This window comes from Oncorhynchus gorbuscha, linkage group LG23 (assembly GCF_021184085.1).
Source record: "Oncorhynchus gorbuscha isolate QuinsamMale2020 ecotype Even-year linkage group LG23, OgorEven_v1.0, whole genome shotgun sequence".
NCBI classification, from domain to species: Eukaryota; Metazoa; Chordata; class Actinopteri; order Salmoniformes; family Salmonidae; genus Oncorhynchus; species Oncorhynchus gorbuscha.
The window spans coordinates 13,898,126-13,915,944 of NC_060195.1; the positions used below are offsets into that span (position 1 = coordinate 13,898,126).

Sequence of the window (17,819 nt, forward strand, 5' to 3'; positions counted from 1 at the left end):
GTCCAGACTTCTCTCTCCTTCTCTCGTCTCTCTCTCCCTGTCCAGACTTCTCTCTCTAACTGTCCAGACTTCTCTCTCCTTCTCTCTCTCTAACTGTCCACACTTCTCTCTCCTTCTCTCGCCTCTCTCTCTAACTGTCCAGACTTCTCTCCCCTTCTCTCGTCTCTCTCTCTAACGGTCCAGACTTCTCTCCCCTTCTCTCGCCTCTCTCTCTAACTGTCCAGACTTCTCTCTCCTTCTCTCGCCTCTCTCTCTAACTGTCCAGACTTCTCTCCCCTTCTCTTGTCTCTCTCTCTCCCTGTCCAGACTTCTCTCTCTAACTGTCCAGACTTCTCTCTCCTCTCTCTCGCTCTAACTGTCCACACTTCTCTCTCCTTCTCTCTCTCTCTCGTCTCTCTCTCTAACTGTCCAGACTTCTCTCTCCTTCTCTCTAACTGTCCAAACTTCTCTCCCCTTCTCTCGTCTCTCTCTCTAACTGTCCAGACTTCTCTCTCCTTCTCTCGCCTCTCTCTCTAACTGTCCAAACTTCTCTCCCCTTCTCTCGTCTCTCTCTCTAACTGTCCAGACTTCTCTCCCCTTCTCTTGTCTCTCTCTCTCCCTGTCCAGACTTCTCACTCTAACTGTCCAGACTTCTCTCTCCTCTCTCTCTCTCTAACTGTCCACACTTCTCTCTCCTTCTCTCTCGCTCTAACTGTCCACACTTCTCTCTCCTTCTCTCTCTCTCTCGTCTCTCTCTCTAACTGTCCAGACTTCTCTCTCCTTCTCTCGCCTCTCTCTCTAACTGTCCAGACTTCTCTCCCCTTCTCTCGTCTCTCTCTCTAACTGTCCAGACTTCTCTCTCCTTCTCTCGCCTCTCTCTCTAACTGTCCAGACTTCTCTCCCCTTCTCTCGTCTCTCTCTCTAACTGTCCAGACTTCTCTCTCTCTCTCTAACTGTCCAGACTTCTCTCTCCTTCTCTCGTCTCTCTCTCCCTGTCCAGACTTCTCTCTCTAACTGTCCAGAATTCTCTCTCCTTCTCTCTCTCATCTCTCTCTCCCTGTCCAGACTTCTCTCTCTCTCTCTCTAACTGTCCAGACTTCTCTCTCCTTCTCTCTCTCTCTCTCTAACTGTCCAGACTTCTCTCTCCTTCTCTCTCTCTCTCCCTGTCCAGACTTCTCTCTCCTTCTCTCGTCTCTCTCTCCCTGTCCAGACTTCTCTCTCTAACTGTCCAGACTTCTCTCTCCTTCTCTCTCTCTAACTGTCCACACTTCTCTCCCCTTCTCTCGCCTCTCTCTCTAACTGTCCATATTTCTCTCTCCTTCTCTCTCTCTCTCCCTGTCCAGATTTCTCTCTCCTTCTCTCTCTCTTCTCTCTCCCTGTCCACACTTCTCTCCTCTCTCTCCCTGTCCAGACTTCTCTCTCATTCTCTCGCTCTCTCTCCTGTCCACACTTCTCTCTCTCTCCTCTCTCTCCCTGTCCACACTTCTCTCTTCTCTCTCTCCCTGTTCAGACTTCTCTCTCTCTCCTCTCTCTCCCTGTCCAGACTTCTCTCTCCTTCTCTCTTCTCTCTCCCTGTCCAACCTTCTCTCTTCTCTCTCTCCCTGTCCACACTTCTCTCTTCTCTCTCTCCCTGTCCACACTTCTCTCTTCTCTCTCTCCCTGTCCAGACTTCTCTCTCTCTCTCCTCTCTCTCCCTGTCCAGACTTATCTCTCCTTCTCTTTTCTCTCTCCCTGTCCAGACTTCTCTCTTCTCTCTCCCTGTCCACACTTCTCTCTTCTCTCTCTCCCTGTCCAGACTTCTCTCTCTCTCTCCCTGTCCAGACTTCTCTCCTCTCTCTCCCTGTCCAGACTTCTCTCTCATTCTCTCAACTCTCTCCTGTCCACACTTCTCTCTTCTCTCTCCCTGTCCAGACTTCTCTCTCATTCTCTCGTGTCTCTCCCTGTCCACACTTCTCTCTTCTCTCTCCCTGTCCAGACTTCTCTCTCATTCTCTCGTCTCTCTCCCTGTCCACACTTCTCTCTCATTCTCTCATCTCTCTCCCTGTCCAGATTTCTCTCTCCCTCTCCCTGTCCACACTTCTCTCTCTCTCTCTCTCTCTCTCTCTCTCTCTCTCTCTCTCTCTCTCTCTCTCTCTCTCTCTCTCTCTCTCTCTCTCTCTCTCTCTCTCTCTCTCTCTCTACACCTCTCTCTCTCTCTCTCCCTGTCCACACTTCTCTCTCTCTCTCTCTTTCTCTCCCTGTCCACACTTCTCTCTCTGCCTGTCCACACTCTCTCTCTCTCTCTCTCTCTCTCTCTCTCTCTCTCTCTCTCTCTCTCTCTCTCTCTCTCTCTCTCTCTCTCTCTCTCTCTCTCTCTCTCTCTCTCTCTCTCTCTCTCTCTCTCTCTCTCTCTCTCTCTCTCTCTCTCTCTCTCTCTCTCTCTCTCTCTCCCTGTCCACACTTCTCTCTCCTGTCCACACTTCTCTCTTCTCTCTCTCCCTTGTCTCTTTCCCTGTCCATGTCCATGGGTTCTACATTCTTAAAGTTATTTTTGTTCTTTTAGGTTCCTTTGGGTTCTGTCAGGTTCTAAAGGGGTTAGGGTTGTTATCTCACCAGTGTTGCCCGGCTCTCCTGCTTCAGGCAGCTGGTTGTCCTCAGGGCTAGGACTGAAGTCTCCTCCCAGAGCGTTGTCCTTCCCTCTCTCGGGTTCTTCTGGTAATACAGGGTCTGGTAGAACAGTGTTGGGGTCTGAAACATAGGACACCGTGCTAAATATCTCTGTATGATAGTGAGACACACACACACACACACACACACACACACACACACACACACACACACACACACACACACACACACACACACACACACACACACACACACACACACACACACACACACACACACACACACACACACACACACACACGGTAGAGAGAGTGGGCACACACACATACACACAATCAGCACACACAGACACCCACTCAGCAGTACACAGACACCCACTCAGCAATGTACGGGACCGAACACACTGACATGGCAGAATGAGGTTAAGACAGTTAAATATTACTTTTTTATTGTAATTCATTATTCATATCTGTAAAAGCCCATAATATGTCTTATTTATACTTATGGCTTTAACGTTACTGCTGAGGAGAAGAGAGGAGAGGATTGGATTGGAGAGGAGAGAAGATGAGATGGGGGAGAGGGGAGAGAAGATGTTTGAGAAGATGTCAGCTCTGAAGAAAATTGTGTTTGTAGAAAAGAAAGTTGTTTTTTATCTCTAACTGTTGTAGAGGGAACAGTTGGTTGTATCTCTAACTGTTGTAGAGGGAACAGTTGGTTATCTCTCTAACTGTTGTAGAGGGAACAGTTGGTTATCTCTCTAACTGTTGTAGAGGGAACAGTTGGCTATCTCTCTAACTGTTGTAGAGGGAACAGTTGGCTATCTCTCTAACTGTTGTAGAGGGAACAGTTGGTTGTATCTCTAACTGTTGTAGAGGGAACAGTTGGTTATCTCTCTAACTGTTGTAGAGGGAACAGTTGGTTATCTCTCTAACTGTTGTAGAGGGAACAGTTGGTTGTATCTCTAACTGTTGTAGAGGGAACAGTTGGTTATCTCTCTAACTGTTGTAGAGGGAACAGTTGGTTATCTCTCTAACTGTTGTAGAGGGAACAGTTGGTTATCTCTCTAACTGTTGTAGAGGGAACAGTTGGTTATCTCTCTAACTGTTGTAGAGGGAACAGTTGGCTATCTCTCTAACTGTTGTATAGGGAACAGTTGGTTGTATCTCTAACTGTTGTAGAGGGAACAGTTGGTTATATCTCTAACTGTTGTAGAGGGAACAGTTGGTTATATCTCTAACTGTTGTAGAGGGAACAGTTTGTTATCTCTCTAACTGTTGTAGAGGGAACAGTTGGTTGTATCTCTATCTGTTGTAGAGGGAACAGTTGGTTATATCTCTAACTGTTGTAGAGGGAACAGTTGGTTATATCTCTAACTGTTGTAGAGGGAACAGTTGGCTATCTCTCTAACTGTTGTAGAGGGAACAGTTGGTTATCTCTCTAACTGTTGTAGAGGGAACAGTTGGTTGTATCTCTAACTGTTGTAGAGGGAACAGTTGGTTATATCTCTAACTGTTGTAGAGGGAACAGTTGGTTGTATCTCTATCTGTTGTAGAGGGAACAGTTGGTTATATCTCTAACTGTTGTAGAGGGAACAGTTGGTTATATCTCTAACTGTTGTAATAATAATAATAATATATGCCATTTAGCAGACGCTTTTATCCAAAGCGACTTACAGTCATGTGTGCATACATTCTACGTATGTAGAGGGAACAGTTGGTTATATCTCTAACTGTTGTAGAGGGAACAGTTGGTTATCTCTCTAACTGTTGTAGAGGGAACAGTTGGTTATCTCTCTAACTGTTGTAGAGGGAACAGTTGGTTATCTCTCTAACTGTTGTAGAGGGAACAGTTGGTTGTATCTCTAACTGTTGTAGAGGGAACAGTTGGTTATCTCTCTAACTGTTGTAGATGGAACAGTTGGCTATCTCTCTAACTGTTGTAGAGGGAACAGTTGGTTGTATCTCTAACTGTTGTAGAGGGAACAGTTGGTTGTATCTCTAACTGTTGTAGAGGGAACAGTTGGTTATCTATCTAAATGTTGTAGAGGGAACAGTTGGTTATCTCTCTAACTGTTGTAGAGGGAACAGTTGGTTGTATCTCTAACTGTTGTAGAGGGAACAGTTGGTTGTATCTCTAACTGTTGTAGAGGGAACAGTTGGTTATCTCTCTAACTGTTGTAGAGGGAACAGTTGGTTGTATCGCTAACTGTTGTAGAGGGAACAGTTGGCTGTCTCTCTAACTGTTGTAGAGGGAACAGTTGGCTATCTCTCTAACTGTTGTAGAGGGAACAGTTGGTTATCTCCCTAACTGTTGTAGAGGGAACAGTTGGTTATCTCCCTAACTGTTGTAGAGGGAACAGTTGGTTATCTCCCTAACTGTTGTAGAGGGAACAGTTGGTTATCTCTCTAACTGTTGTAGAGGGAACAGTTGGTTATCTCCCTAACTGTTGTAGAGGGAACAGTTGGTTATCTCTCTAACTGTTGTAGAGGGAACAGTTGGTTATCTCTCTAACTGTTGTAGAGGGAACAGTTGGTTATCTCTCTAACTGTTGTAGAGGGAACAGTTGGTTATCTCTCTAACTGTTGTAGAGGGAACAGTTGGTTATCTCTCTAACTGTTGTAGAGGGAACAGTTGGCTATCTCTCTAATTGTTGTATAGGGAACAGTTGGTTGTATCTCTAACTGTTGTAGAGGGAACAGTTGGTTATATCTCTAACTGTTGTAGAGGGAACAGTTGGTTATATCTCTAACTGTTGTAGAGGGAACAGTTGGTTGTATCTCTAACTGTTGTAGAGGGAACAGTTGGTTATCTCTCTAACTGTTGTAGAGGGAACAGTTGGTTATCTCTCTAACTGTTGTAGAGGGAACAGTTGGCTATCTCTCTAACTGTTGTAGAGGGAACAGTTGGCTATCTCTCTAACTATTGTAGAGGGAACAGTTGGTTGTATCTCTAACTGTTGTAGAGGGAACAGTTGGTTATCTCTCTAACTGTTGTAGAGGGAACAGTTGGTTATCTCTCTAACTGTTGTAGAGGGAACAGTTGGTTGTATCTCTAACTGTTGTAGAGGGAACAGTTGGTTATCTCTCTAACTGTTGTAGAGGGAACAGTTGGTTATCTCTCTAACTGTTGTAGAGGGAACAGTTGGTTATCTCTCTAACTGTTGTAGAGGGAACAGTTGGTTATCTCTCTAACTGTTGTAGAGGGAACAGTTGGTTATCTCTCTAACTGTTGTAGAGGGAACAGTTGGCTATCTCTCTAACTGTTGTATAGGGAACAGTTGGTTGTATCTCTAACTGTTGTAGAGGGAACAGTTGGTTATATCTCTAACTGTTGTAGAGGGAACAGTTGGTTATATCTCTAACTGTTGTAGAGGGAACAGTTTGTTATCTCTCTAACTGTTGTAGAGGGAACAGTTGGTTGTATCTCTATCTGTTGTAGAGGGAACAGTTGGTTATATCTCTAACTGTTGTAGAGGGAACAGTTGGTTATATCTCTAACTGTTGTAGAGGGAACAGTTGGTTATCTCTCTAACTGTTGTAGAGGGAACAGTTGGTTATCTCTCTAACTGTTGTAGAGGGAACAGTTGGTTGTATCTCTAACTGTTGTAGAGGGAACAGTTGGTTATATCTCTAACTGTTGTAGAGGGAACAGTTGGTTGTATCTCTATCTGTTGTAGAGGGAACAGTTGGTTATATCTCTAACTGTTGTAGAGGGAACAGTTGGTTATATCTCTAACTGTTGTAGAGGGAACAGTTGGTTATATCTCTAACTGTTGTAATAATAATAATAATATATGCCATTTAGCAGACGCTTTTATCCAAAGCGACTTACAGTCATGTGTGCATACATTCTACGTATGTAGAGGGAACAGTTGGTTATATCTCTAACTGTTGTAGAGGGAACAGTTGGTTATCTCTCTAACTGTTGTAGAGGGAACAGTTGGTTATCTCTCTAACTGTTGTAGAGGGAACAGTTGGTTATCTCTCTAACTGTTGTAGAGGGAACAGTTGGTTGTATCTCTAACTGTTGTAGAGGGAACAGTTGGTTATCTCTCTAACTGTTGTAGATGGAACAGTTGGCTATCTCTCTAACTGTTGTAGAGGGAACAGTTGGTTGTATCTCTAACTGTTGTAGAGGGAACAGTTGGTTGTATCTCTAACTGTTGTAGAGGGAACAGTTGGTTATCTATCTAAATGTTGTAGAGGGAACAGTTGGTTATCTCTCTAACTGTTGTAGAGGGAACAGTTGGTTGTATCTCTAACTGTTGTAGAGGGAACAGTTGGTTGTATCTCTAACTGTTGTAGAGGGAACAGTTGGTTATCTCTCTAACTGTTGTAGAGGGAACAGTTGGTTGTATCGCTAACTGTTGTAGAGGGAACAGTTGGCTGTCTCTCTAACTGTTGTAGAGGGAACAGTTGGCTATCTCTCTAACTGTTGTAGAGGGAACAGTTGGTTATCTCCCTAACTGTTGTAGAGGGAACAGTTGGTTATCTCCCTAACTGTTGTAGAGGGAACAGTTGGTTATCTCCTAACTGTTGTAGAGGGAACAGTTGGTTATCTCTCTAACTGTTGTAGAGGGAACAGTTGGTTATCTCCCTAACTGTTGTAGAGGGAACAGTTGGTTATCTCTCTAACTGTTGTAGAGGGAACAGTTGGTTATCTCTCTAACTGTTGTAGAGGGAACAGTTGGTTATCTCTCTAACTGTTGTAGAGGGAACAGTTGGTTATCTCTCTAACTGTTGTAGAGGGAACAGTTGGTTATCTCTCTAACTGTTGTAGAGGGAACAGTTGGCTATCTCTCTAATTGTTGTATAGGGAACAGTTGGTTGTATCTCTAACTGTTGTAGAGGGAACAGTTGGTTATATCTCTAACTGTTGTAGAGGGAACAGTTGGTTATATCTCTAACTGTTGTAGAGGGAACAGTTGGTTGTATCTCTAACTGTTGTAGAGGGAACAGTTGGTTATCTCTCTAACTGTTGTAGAGGGAACAGTTGGTTATCTCTCTAACTGTTGTAGAGGGAACAGTTGGCTATCTCTCTAACTGTTGTAGAGGGAACAGTTGGCTATCTCTCTAACTATTGTAGAGGGAACAGTTGGTTGTATCTCTAACTGTTGTAGAGGGAACAGTTGGTTATCTCTCTAACTGTTGTAGAGGGAACAGTTGGTTATCTCTCTAACTGTTGTAGAGGGAACAGTTGGTTGTATCTCTAACTGTTGTAGAGGGAACAGTTGGTTATCTCTCTAACTGTTGTAGAGGGAACAGTTGGTTATCTCTCTAACTGTTGTAGAGGGAACAGTTGGTTATCTCTCTAACTGTTGTAGAGGGAACAGTTGGTTATCTCTCTAACTGTTGTAGAGGGAACAGTTGGTTATCTCTCTAACTGTTGTAGAGGGAACAGTTGGCTATCTCTCTAACTGTTGTATAGGGAACAGTTGGTTGTATCTCTAACTGTTGTAGAGGGAACAGTTGGTTATATCTCTAACTGTTGTAGAGGGAACAGTTGGTTATCTCTCTAACTGTTGTAGAGGGAACAGTTGGTTATCTCTCTAACTGTTGTAGAGGGAACAGTTGGTTGTATCTCTAACTGTTGTAGAGGGAACAGTTGGTTATATCTCTAACTGTTGTAGAGGGAACAGTTGGTTGTATCTCTATCTGTTGTAGAGGGAACAGTTGGTTATATCTCTAACTGTTGTAGAGGGAACAGTTGGTTATATCTCTAACTGTTGTAGAGGGAACAGTTGGTTATATCTCTAACTGTTGTAATAATAATAATAATATATGCCATTTAGCAGACGCTTTTATCCAAAGCGACTTACAGTCATGTGTGCATACATTCTACGTATGTAGAGGGAACAGTTGGTTATATCTCTAACTGTTGTAGAGGGAACAGTTGGTTATCTCTCTAACTGTTGTAGAGGGAACAGTTGGTTATCTCTCTAACTGTTGTAGAGGGAACAGTTGGTTATCTCTCTAACTGTTGTAGAGGGAACAGTTGGTTGTATCTCTAACTGTTGTAGAGGGAACAGTTGGTTGTATCTCTAACTGTTGTAGAGGGAACAGTTGGTTATCTCTCTAACTGTTGTAGATGGAACAGTTGGCTATCTCTCTAACTGTTGTAGAGGGAACAGTTGGTTGTATCTCTAACTGTTGTAGAGGGAACAGTTGGTTGTATCTCTAACTGTTGTAGAGGGAACAGTTGGTTATCTATCTAAATGTTGTAGAGGGAACAGTTGGTTATCTCTCTAACTGTTGTAGAGGGAACAGTTGGTTGTATCTCTAACTGTTGTAGAGGGAACAGTTGGTTGTATCTCTAACTGTTGTAGAGGGAACAGTTGGTTATCTCTCTAACTGTTGTAGAGGGAACAGTTGGTTGTATCGCTAACTGTTGTAGAGGGAACAGTTGGCTGTCTCTCTAACTGTTGTAGAGGGAACAGTTGGCTATCTCTCTAACTGTTGTAGAGGGAACAGTTGGTTATCTCCCTAACTGTTGTAGAGGGAACAGTTGGTTATCTCCCTAACTGTTGTAGAGGGAACAGTTGGTTATCTCTCTAACTGTTGTAGAGGGAACAGTTGGTTATCTCCCTAACTGTTGTAGAGGGAACAGTTGGTTATCTCTCTAACTGTTGTAGAGGGAACAGTTGGTTATCTCTCTAACTGTTGTAGAGGGAACAGTTGGCTATCTCTCTAACTGTTGTATAGGGAACAGTTGGTTGTATCTCTAACTGTTGTAGAGGGAACAGTTGGTTATATCTCTAACTGTTGTAGAGGGAACAGTTGGTTATCTCTCTAACTGTTGTAGAGGGAACAGTTGGTTATCTCTCTAACTGTTGTAGAGGGAACAGTTGGCTATCTCTCTAACTGTTGTAGAGGGAACAGTTGGCTATCTCTCTAACTATTGTAGAGGGAACAGTTGGTTGTATCTCTAACTGTTGTAGAGGGAACAGTTGGTTATCTCTCTAACTGTTGTAGAGGGAACAGTTGGTTATCTCTCTAACTGTTGTAGAGGGAACAGTTGGCTATCTCTCTAACTGTTGTAGAGGGAACAGTTGGCTATCTCTCTAACTGTTGTAGAGGGAACAGTTGGTTGTATCTCTAACTGTTGTAGAGGGAACAGTTGGTTATCTCTCTAACTGTTGTAGAGGGAACAGTTGGTTATCTCTCTAACTGTTGTAGAGGGAACAGTTGGTTGTATCTCTAACTGTTGTAGAGGGAACAGTTGGTTATCTCTCTAACTGTTGTAGAGGGAACAGTTGGTTATCTCTCTAACTGTTGTAGAGGGAACAGTTGGTTATCTCTCTAACTGTTGTAGAGGGAACAGTTGGTTATCTCTCTAACTGTTGTAGAGGGAACAGTTGGTTATCTCTCTAACTGTTGTAGAGGGAACAGTTGGCTATCTCTCTAACTGTTGTATAGGGAACAGTTGGTTGTATCTCTAACTGTTGTAGAGGGAACAGTTGGTTATATCTCTAACTGTTGTAGAGGGAACAGTTGGTTATATCTCTAACTGTTGTAGAGGGAACAGTTTGTTATCTCTCTAACTGTTGTAGAGGGAACAGTTGGTTGTATCTCTATCTGTTGTAGAGGGAACAGTTGGTTATATCTCTAACTGTTGTAGAGGGAACAGTTGGTTATATCTCTAACTGTTGTAGAGGGAACAGTTGGCTATCTCTCTAACTGTTGTAGAGGGAACAGTTGGTTATCTCTCTAACTGTTGTAGAGGGAACAGTTGGTTGTATCTCTAACTGTTGTAGAGGGAACAGTTGGTTATATCTCTAACTGTTGTAGAGGGAACAGTTGGTTGTATCTCTATCTGTTGTAGAGGGAACAGTTGGTTATATCTCTAACTGTTGTAGAGGGAACAGTTGGTTATATCTCTAACTGTTGTAATAATAATAATAATATATGCCATTTAGCAGACGCTTTTATCCAAAGCGACTTACAGTCATGTGTGCATACATTCTACGTATGTAGAGGGAACAGTTGGTTATATCTCTAACTGTTGTAGAGGGAACAGTTGGTTATCTCTCTAACTGTTGTAGAGGGAACAGTTGGTTATCTCTCTAACTGTTGTAGAGGGAACAGTTGGTTATCTCTCTAACTGTTGTAGAGGGAACAGTTGGTTGTATCTCTAACTGTTGTAGAGGGAACAGTTGGTTATCTCTCTAACTGTTGTAGATGGAACAGTTGGCTATCTCTCTAACTGTTGTAGAGGGAACAGTTGGTTGTATCTCTAACTGTTGTAGAGGGAACAGTTGGTTGTATCTCTAACTGTTGTAGAGGGAACAGTTGGTTATCTATCTAAATGTTGTAGAGGGAACAGTTGGTTATCTCTCTAACTGTTGTAGAGGGAACAGTTGGTTGTATCTCTAACTGTTGTAGAGGGAACAGTTGGTTGTATCTCTAACTGTTGTAGAGGGAACAGTTGGTTATCTCTAACTGTTGTAGAGGGAACAGTTGGTTGTATCGCTAACTGTTGTAGAGGGAACAGTTGGCTGTCTCTCTAACTGTTGTAGAGGGAACAGTTGGCTATCTCTCTAACTGTTGTAGAGGGAACAGTTGGTTATCTCCTAACTGTTGTAGAGGGAACAGTTGGTTATCTCCCTAACTGTTGTAGAGGGAACAGTTGGTTATCTCCCTAACTGTTGTAGAGGGAACAGTTGGTTATCTCTCTAACTGTTGTAGAGGGAACAGTTGGTTATCTCCCTAACTGTTGTAGAGGGAACAGTTGGTTATCTCTCTAACTGTTGTAGAGGGAACAGTTGGTTATCTCTCTAACTGTTGTAGAGGGAACAGTTGGTTATCTCTCTAACTGTTGTAGAGGGAACAGTTGGTTATCTCTCTAACTGTTGTAGAGGGAACAGTTGGTTATCTCTCTAACTGTTGTAGAGGGAACAGTTGGCTATCTCTCTAATTGTTGTATAGGGAACAGTTGGTTGTATCTCTAACTGTTGTAGAGGGAACAGTTGGTTATATCTCTAACTGTTGTAGAGGGAACAGTTGGTTATATCTCTAACTGTTGTAGAGGGAACAGTTGGTTGTATCTCTAACTGTTGTAGAGGGAACAGTTGGTTATCTCTCTAACTGTTGTAGAGGGAACAGTTGGTTATCTCTCTAACTGTTGTAGAGGGAACAGTTGGCTATCTCTCTAACTGTTGTAGAGGGAACAGTTGGCTATCTCTCTAACTATTGTAGAGGGAACAGTTGGTTGTATCTCTAACTGTTGTAGAGGGAACAGTTGGTTATCTCTCTAACTGTTGTAGAGGGAACAGTTGGTTATCTCTCTAACTGTTGTAGAGGGAACAGTTGGTTGTATCTCTAACTGTTGTAGAGGGAACAGTTGGTTATCTCTCTAACTGTTGTAGAGGGAACAGTTGGTTATCTCTCTAACTGTTGTAGAGGGAACAGTTGGTTATCTCTCTAACTGTTGTAGAGGGAACAGTTGGTTATCTCTCTAACTGTTGTAGAGGGAACAGTTGGTTATCTCTCTAACTGTTGTAGAGGGAACAGTTGGCTATCTCTCTAACTGTTGTATAGGGAACAGTTGGTTATCTCTAACTGTTGTAGAGGGAACAGTTGGTTATATCTAACTGTTGTAGAGGGAACAGTTGGTTATATCTCTAACTGTTGTAGAGGGAACAGTTTGTTATCTCTCTAACTGTTGTAGAGGGAACAGTTGGTTGTATCTCTATCTGTTGTAGAGGGAACAGTTGGTTATATCTCTAACTGTTGTAGAGGGAACAGTTGGTTATATCTCTAACTGTTGTAGAGGGAACAGTTGGTTATCTCTCTAACTGTTGTAGAGGGAACAGTTGGTTATCTCTCTAACTGTTGTAGAGGGAACAGTTGGTTGTATCTCTAACTGTTGTAGAGGGAACAGTTGGTTATATCTCTAACTGTTGTAGAGGGAACAGTTGGTTGTATCTCTATCTGTTGTAGAGGGAACAGTTGGTTATATCTCTAACTGTTGTAGAGGGAACAGTTGGTTATATCTCTAACTGTTGTAGAGGGAACAGTTGGTTATATCTCTAACTGTTGTAATAATAATAATAATATATGCCATTTAGCAGACGATCCAAAGCACTTACAGTCATGTGTTACATTCTACGTATGTAGAGGGAACAGTTGGTTATATCTCTAACTGTTGTAGAGGGAACAGTTGGTTATCTCTCTAACTGTTGTAGAGGGAACAGTTGGTTATCTCTCTAACTGTTGTAGAGGGAACAGTTGGTTATCTCTCTAACTGTTGTAGAGGGAACAGTTGGTTGTATCTCTAACTGTTGTAGAGGGAACAGTTGGTTATCTCTCTAACTGTTGTAGAGGGAACAGTTGGTTATCTCTCTAACTGTTGTAGAGGGAACAGTTGGTTATCTCTAACTGTTGTAGAGGGAACAGTTGGTTATCTCTCTAACTATTGTAGAGGGAACAGTTGGTTGTATCTCTAACTGTTGTAGAGGGAACAGTTGGTTATCTCTCTAACTGTTGTAGAGGGAACAGTTGGTTATCTCTCTAACTGTTGTAGAGGGAACAGTTGGTTGTATCTCTAACTGTTGTAGAGGGAACAGTTGGTTATCTCTCTAACTGTTGTAGAGGGAACAGTTGGTTATCTCTCTAACTGTTGTAGAGGGAACAGTTGGTTATCTCTCTAACTGTTGTAGAGGGAACAGTTGGTTATCTCTAACTGTTGTAGAGGGAACAGTTGGTTATCTCTCTAACTGTTGTAGAGGGAACAGTTGGCTATCTCTCTAACTGTTGTATAGGGAACAGTTGGTTGTATCTCTAACTGTTGTAGAGGGAACAGTTGGTTATATCTCTAACTGTTGTAGAGGGAACAGTTGGTTATATCTCTAACTGTTGTAGAGGGAACAGTTGGTTATCTCTCTAACTGTTGTAGAGGGAACAGTTGGTTATCTCTCTAACTGTTGTAGAGGGAACAGTTGGTTGTATCTCTAACTGTTGTAGAGGGAACAGTTGGTTATATCTCTAACTGTTGTAGAGGGAACAGTTGGTTGTATCTCTATCTGTTGTAGAGGGAACAGTTGGTTATATCTCTAACTGTTGTAGAGGGAACAGTTGGTTATATCTCTAACTGTTGTAGAGGGAACAGTTGGTTATATCTCTAACTGTTGTAATAATAATAATAATATATGCCATTTAGCAGACGCTTTTATCCAAAGCGACTTACAGTCATGTGTGCATACATTCTACGTATGTAGAGGGAACAGTTGGTTATATCTCTAACTGTTGTAGAGGGAACAGTTGGTTATCTCTCTAACTGTTGTAGAGGGAACAGTTGGTTATCTCTCTAACTGTTGTAGAGGGAACAGTTGGTTATCTCTCTAACTGTTGTAGAGGGAACAGTTGGTTGTATCTCTAACTGTTGTAGAGGGAACAGTTGGTTATCTCTCTAACTGTTGTAGATGGAACAGTTGGCTATCTCTCTAACTGTTGTAGAGGGAACAGTTGGTTGTATCTCTAACTGTTGTAGAGGGAACAGTTGGTTGTATCTCTAACTGTTGTAGAGGGAACAGTTGGTTATCTATCTAAATGTTGTAGAGGGAACAGTTGGTTATCTCTCTAACTGTTGTAGAGGGAACAGTTGGTTGTATCTCTAACTGTTGTAGAGGGAACAGTTGGTTGTATCTCTAACTGTTGTAGAGGGAACAGTTGGTTATCTCTCTAACTGTTGTAGAGGGAACAGTTGGTTGTATCGCTAACTGTTGTAGAGGGAACAGTTGGCTGTCTCTCTAACTGTTGTAGAGGGAACAGTTGGCTATCTCTCTAACTGTTGTAGAGGGAACAGTTGGTTATCTCCCTAACTGTTGTAGAGGGAACAGTTGGTTATCTCCCTAACTGTTGTAGAGGGAACAGTTGGTTATCTCCCTAACTGTTGTAGAGGGAACAGTTGGTTATCTCTCTAACTGTTGTAGAGGGAACAGTTGGTTATCTCCCTAACTGTTGTAGAGGGAACAGTTGGTTATCTCTCTAACTGTTGTAGAGGGAACAGTTGGTTATCTCTCTAACTGTTGTAGAGGGAACAGTTGGTTATCTCTCTAACTGTTGTAGAGGGAACAGTTGGTTATCTCTCTAACTGTTGTAGAGGGAACAGTTGGTTATCTCTCTAACTGTTGTAGAGGGAACAGTTGGCTATCTCTCTAATTGTTGTATAGGGAACAGTTGGTTGTATCTCTAACTGTTGTAGAGGGAACAGTTGGTTATATCTCTAACTGTTGTAGAGGGAACAGTTGGTTATATCTCTAACTGTTGTAGAGGGAACAGTTTGTTATCTCTCTAACTGTTGTAGAGGGAACAGTTGGTTGTATCTCTATCTGTTGTAGAGGGAACAGTTGGTTATATCTCTAACTGTTGTAGAGGGAACAGTTTGTTATCTCTCTAACTGTGGTCATGTCATGCTCTTGGCTCCAAAATCTTTGAAATCTTTCAGAGGTAAATATTAGTCTTTCCACTGATGGTTTCATGAGGGATGTGTGTGTGTGTGTGTGTGTGTGTGTGTGTGTGTGTGTGTGTGTGTGTGTGTGTGTGTGTGTGTGTGTGTGTGTGTGTGTGTGTGTGTGTGTGTGTGTGTGTGTGTGTGTGTGTGTGTGTGTGTGTGTGTGTGTGTGTGTGTGTGTGTGTGTGTGTGTGTGTGTGTGTGTGTGTGTGTGTGTTTACGGCTATGATCGGCTATGAATAGCCAACTGACATTTACTCCTGAGGTGCTGACTTGCTGCACCCTAGACAACTACTGTGATTATTATTATTTGACCATGCTGGTCATCTATGAACATCTTGGCCATGTTCTGTTATAATCTCCACCCGGCACAGCCAGAAGAGAACTGGCCACCCGTCATATCCTGGTTCCTCTCTAGGTTTCTTCCTAGGTTTTGGCCTTTCTAGGGAGTTTTTCCTAGCCACCGTGCTTCTACACCAGCATTGCTTGATGTTTGGGGTTTTAGACATGGTTTTTGTACAGCACTTTGAGATAACAGCTGATGTAAGAAGGGCTATATAAATGCATTTGATTTAGGAGGGCAGGGTTGGCAGACGGAGAGACTATCAGATCAATCTAAACGATCATGTCTAACTGTATCTCCCCCTAAGGCTGAACTGGACCGTGTGTGTATGTGTGGCGTGCTGACTAAAGGGAAGGCACCTAACAGCCAATCACTTGATTTCCTCTATGGTTTGGCAAAGACAGAGACAGAGGGGTGTGTAGTCTGGCTGAGAGAGAGGAATAGACAGAGAGAGATAGAGTGAGATAAATAAAGCCCTTAAATTGAAATTGAATTAAGCGAGAGCCAGGGGGGAGGAAAAGAAGAGAGGGGAGAGCATTCATACTACTCAACATAGTCAGGGGGAGGAAAAGAAGAGAGGGGAGAGCATTCATACTACTCAACATAGTCAGGGGGGAGGAAAAGAAGAGAGGGGAGAGCATTCATACTACTCAACATAGTGGGTGGTGTCTACTTAGTCTATATCTGATTCTTTACCTCCTACTCCACCTCCTTCTCCTCCCCTCCACTTCTCTCCTCCTCCCCTTTCTCCACCTCCTACCCTTCTCCCCTCCTCCTTTCCCTCCCCTTCTCCCTTCCTCCACCACCTCCACCTCCCCTTCTTTCCTCCTCCCCTTCTCTACTCCTCCCCTCCTCCACCTCCCCTTCTCTCCTCCTCCACTTCTCTAATCCTCCCATCCTCTACCTCCTCCACTTCTCCCCTCCAACACCTCCTCCCCTTCCTCCTCCTCCTCCTCCCCTTCTCTCCTCCTCCTCCTCCTCCTCCTCCCCTTCTCATCCTCCTCCACCTCCTCCACTTCTCTCCTCCTCCTCCCCACCTCCCTCCTCTCTCCTCCTCCTCCTCCTCCTCCTCCCCTATTCTCCTCCTCCTCCTCCTCCCCTTCTCTCCTCCTCCTCCTCCTCCCCTTCTCTCCTCCTCCTCCTCCTCCTCCTCTTCTCTCCTCCTCCTCCTCTTCCCCTTCTCTCCTCCTCCACCTCCTCCCCTTCTCTCCTCCTCCTCCTCCTCCTCCTCCCCTTCTCTCCTCCTCCACCTCCTCCCCTTCTCTCCTCCTCCTCCTCCACTTCTCTCCTCCTCCTCCTCCCCTTCTCTCCTCCTCAACCTTCTCCCCTTCTCTCCTCCTCCTCCTCCCCTTCTCTCCTCCTCCACATCCTCTCCTTCTCCACCTCCTCCCCTTCTCTCCTCCTCCTCCCCTTCTCTCCTCCTCCTCCCCTTCTCTCCTCCTCCTCCTCCTCCTCCTTCTCTTCTTATTCACTTCCTCCCCTTATCCACCTCCTCCCCTTCTCTCCTCCTCCTCCTCCTCCTCCTCCTCCCTCCCCTTCTCTCCTCCTCCTCCCCTTCTCTCCTCCTCCTCTTCTCCCCTCCTCCTCCTCCTCCCCTTCTCTCCTCCTCCCCTTCTCTCCTCCTCCTCCTCCTCCTCCCCTTCTCTCCACCTCCTTTTCTCCATCCTCTTTATAATGATAGCAGTAGTGTAATTACGCTTTGCAGCAGTAGTGAGCGCTACCTTGCTATGTTTTGGCTGATTCATAATAGACTGTTTGAACATGAGAGTGTGTTATAGTCTACAGAGGCTACAGCCAATCTGATTCGCTCAGGGCTGATCGCATCTGAAGTGGCGTTTGGCAGACTGAGCATGTGCAGTAGAGTGTTCTCTCTCATCTTGGGACCCACTTCTACACTGAATGTGCTGACATTTCCCTTCCTTCGCAAGACAGACGATACGAAAGGCCACCAGCAGGAGGGTGTGTGTGTGTGTGTGTGTGTGTGTGTGTGTGTGTGTGTGTGTGTGTGTGTGTGTGTGTGTGTGTGTGTGTGTGTGTGTGTGTGTGTGTGTGTGTGTGTGTGTGTGTGTGTGTGTGTGTGTGTGTGTGTGTGTGTGTGTGTGTGTGTGTGTGTGTGTGTGCCGTTTTAAATATTCACAGCGACATCCTGTCATAGACCTCTGAACAGGAGGGAGGATAGAATCTGTACTTCTACTGCACTGCTTTCTGCCTCACACAGAGGTCACACACACACACGCACACACGTGCACACACACACATGCACAGACACACACGATATGAATAATGTATGAGGGTATTTGCATGCTAAGATGCTAAGGCCTGTGCTGTGTCAGAATGATTCAGTGAAGTCACTGTGACCATGTACACCAATACAGTTATCCTCAAGGTTACACACTGATACACACTGTTAGGGCACTGGGGTACATACTGTTAGGGCACT

At 43.8% G+C, this 17,819-nt stretch overlaps 1 protein-coding gene across 1 annotated transcript in view; it reads right to left on the reverse strand.

Moving 5' to 3' along the window:
* LOC124011137 (ephrin-B1-like) overlaps nt 1-17,819 on the reverse strand; it is a 209,548-nt gene that overhangs the window by 19,217 nt on the left and 172,512 nt on the right. The window contains exon 4 of the mRNA XM_046324199.1: nt 2,572-2,706. Within this exon, the coding sequence (XP_046180155.1) occupies nt 2,572-2,706 (135 nt within the window). The remainder of the gene's footprint in view (nt 1-2,571; nt 2,707-17,819) is intronic.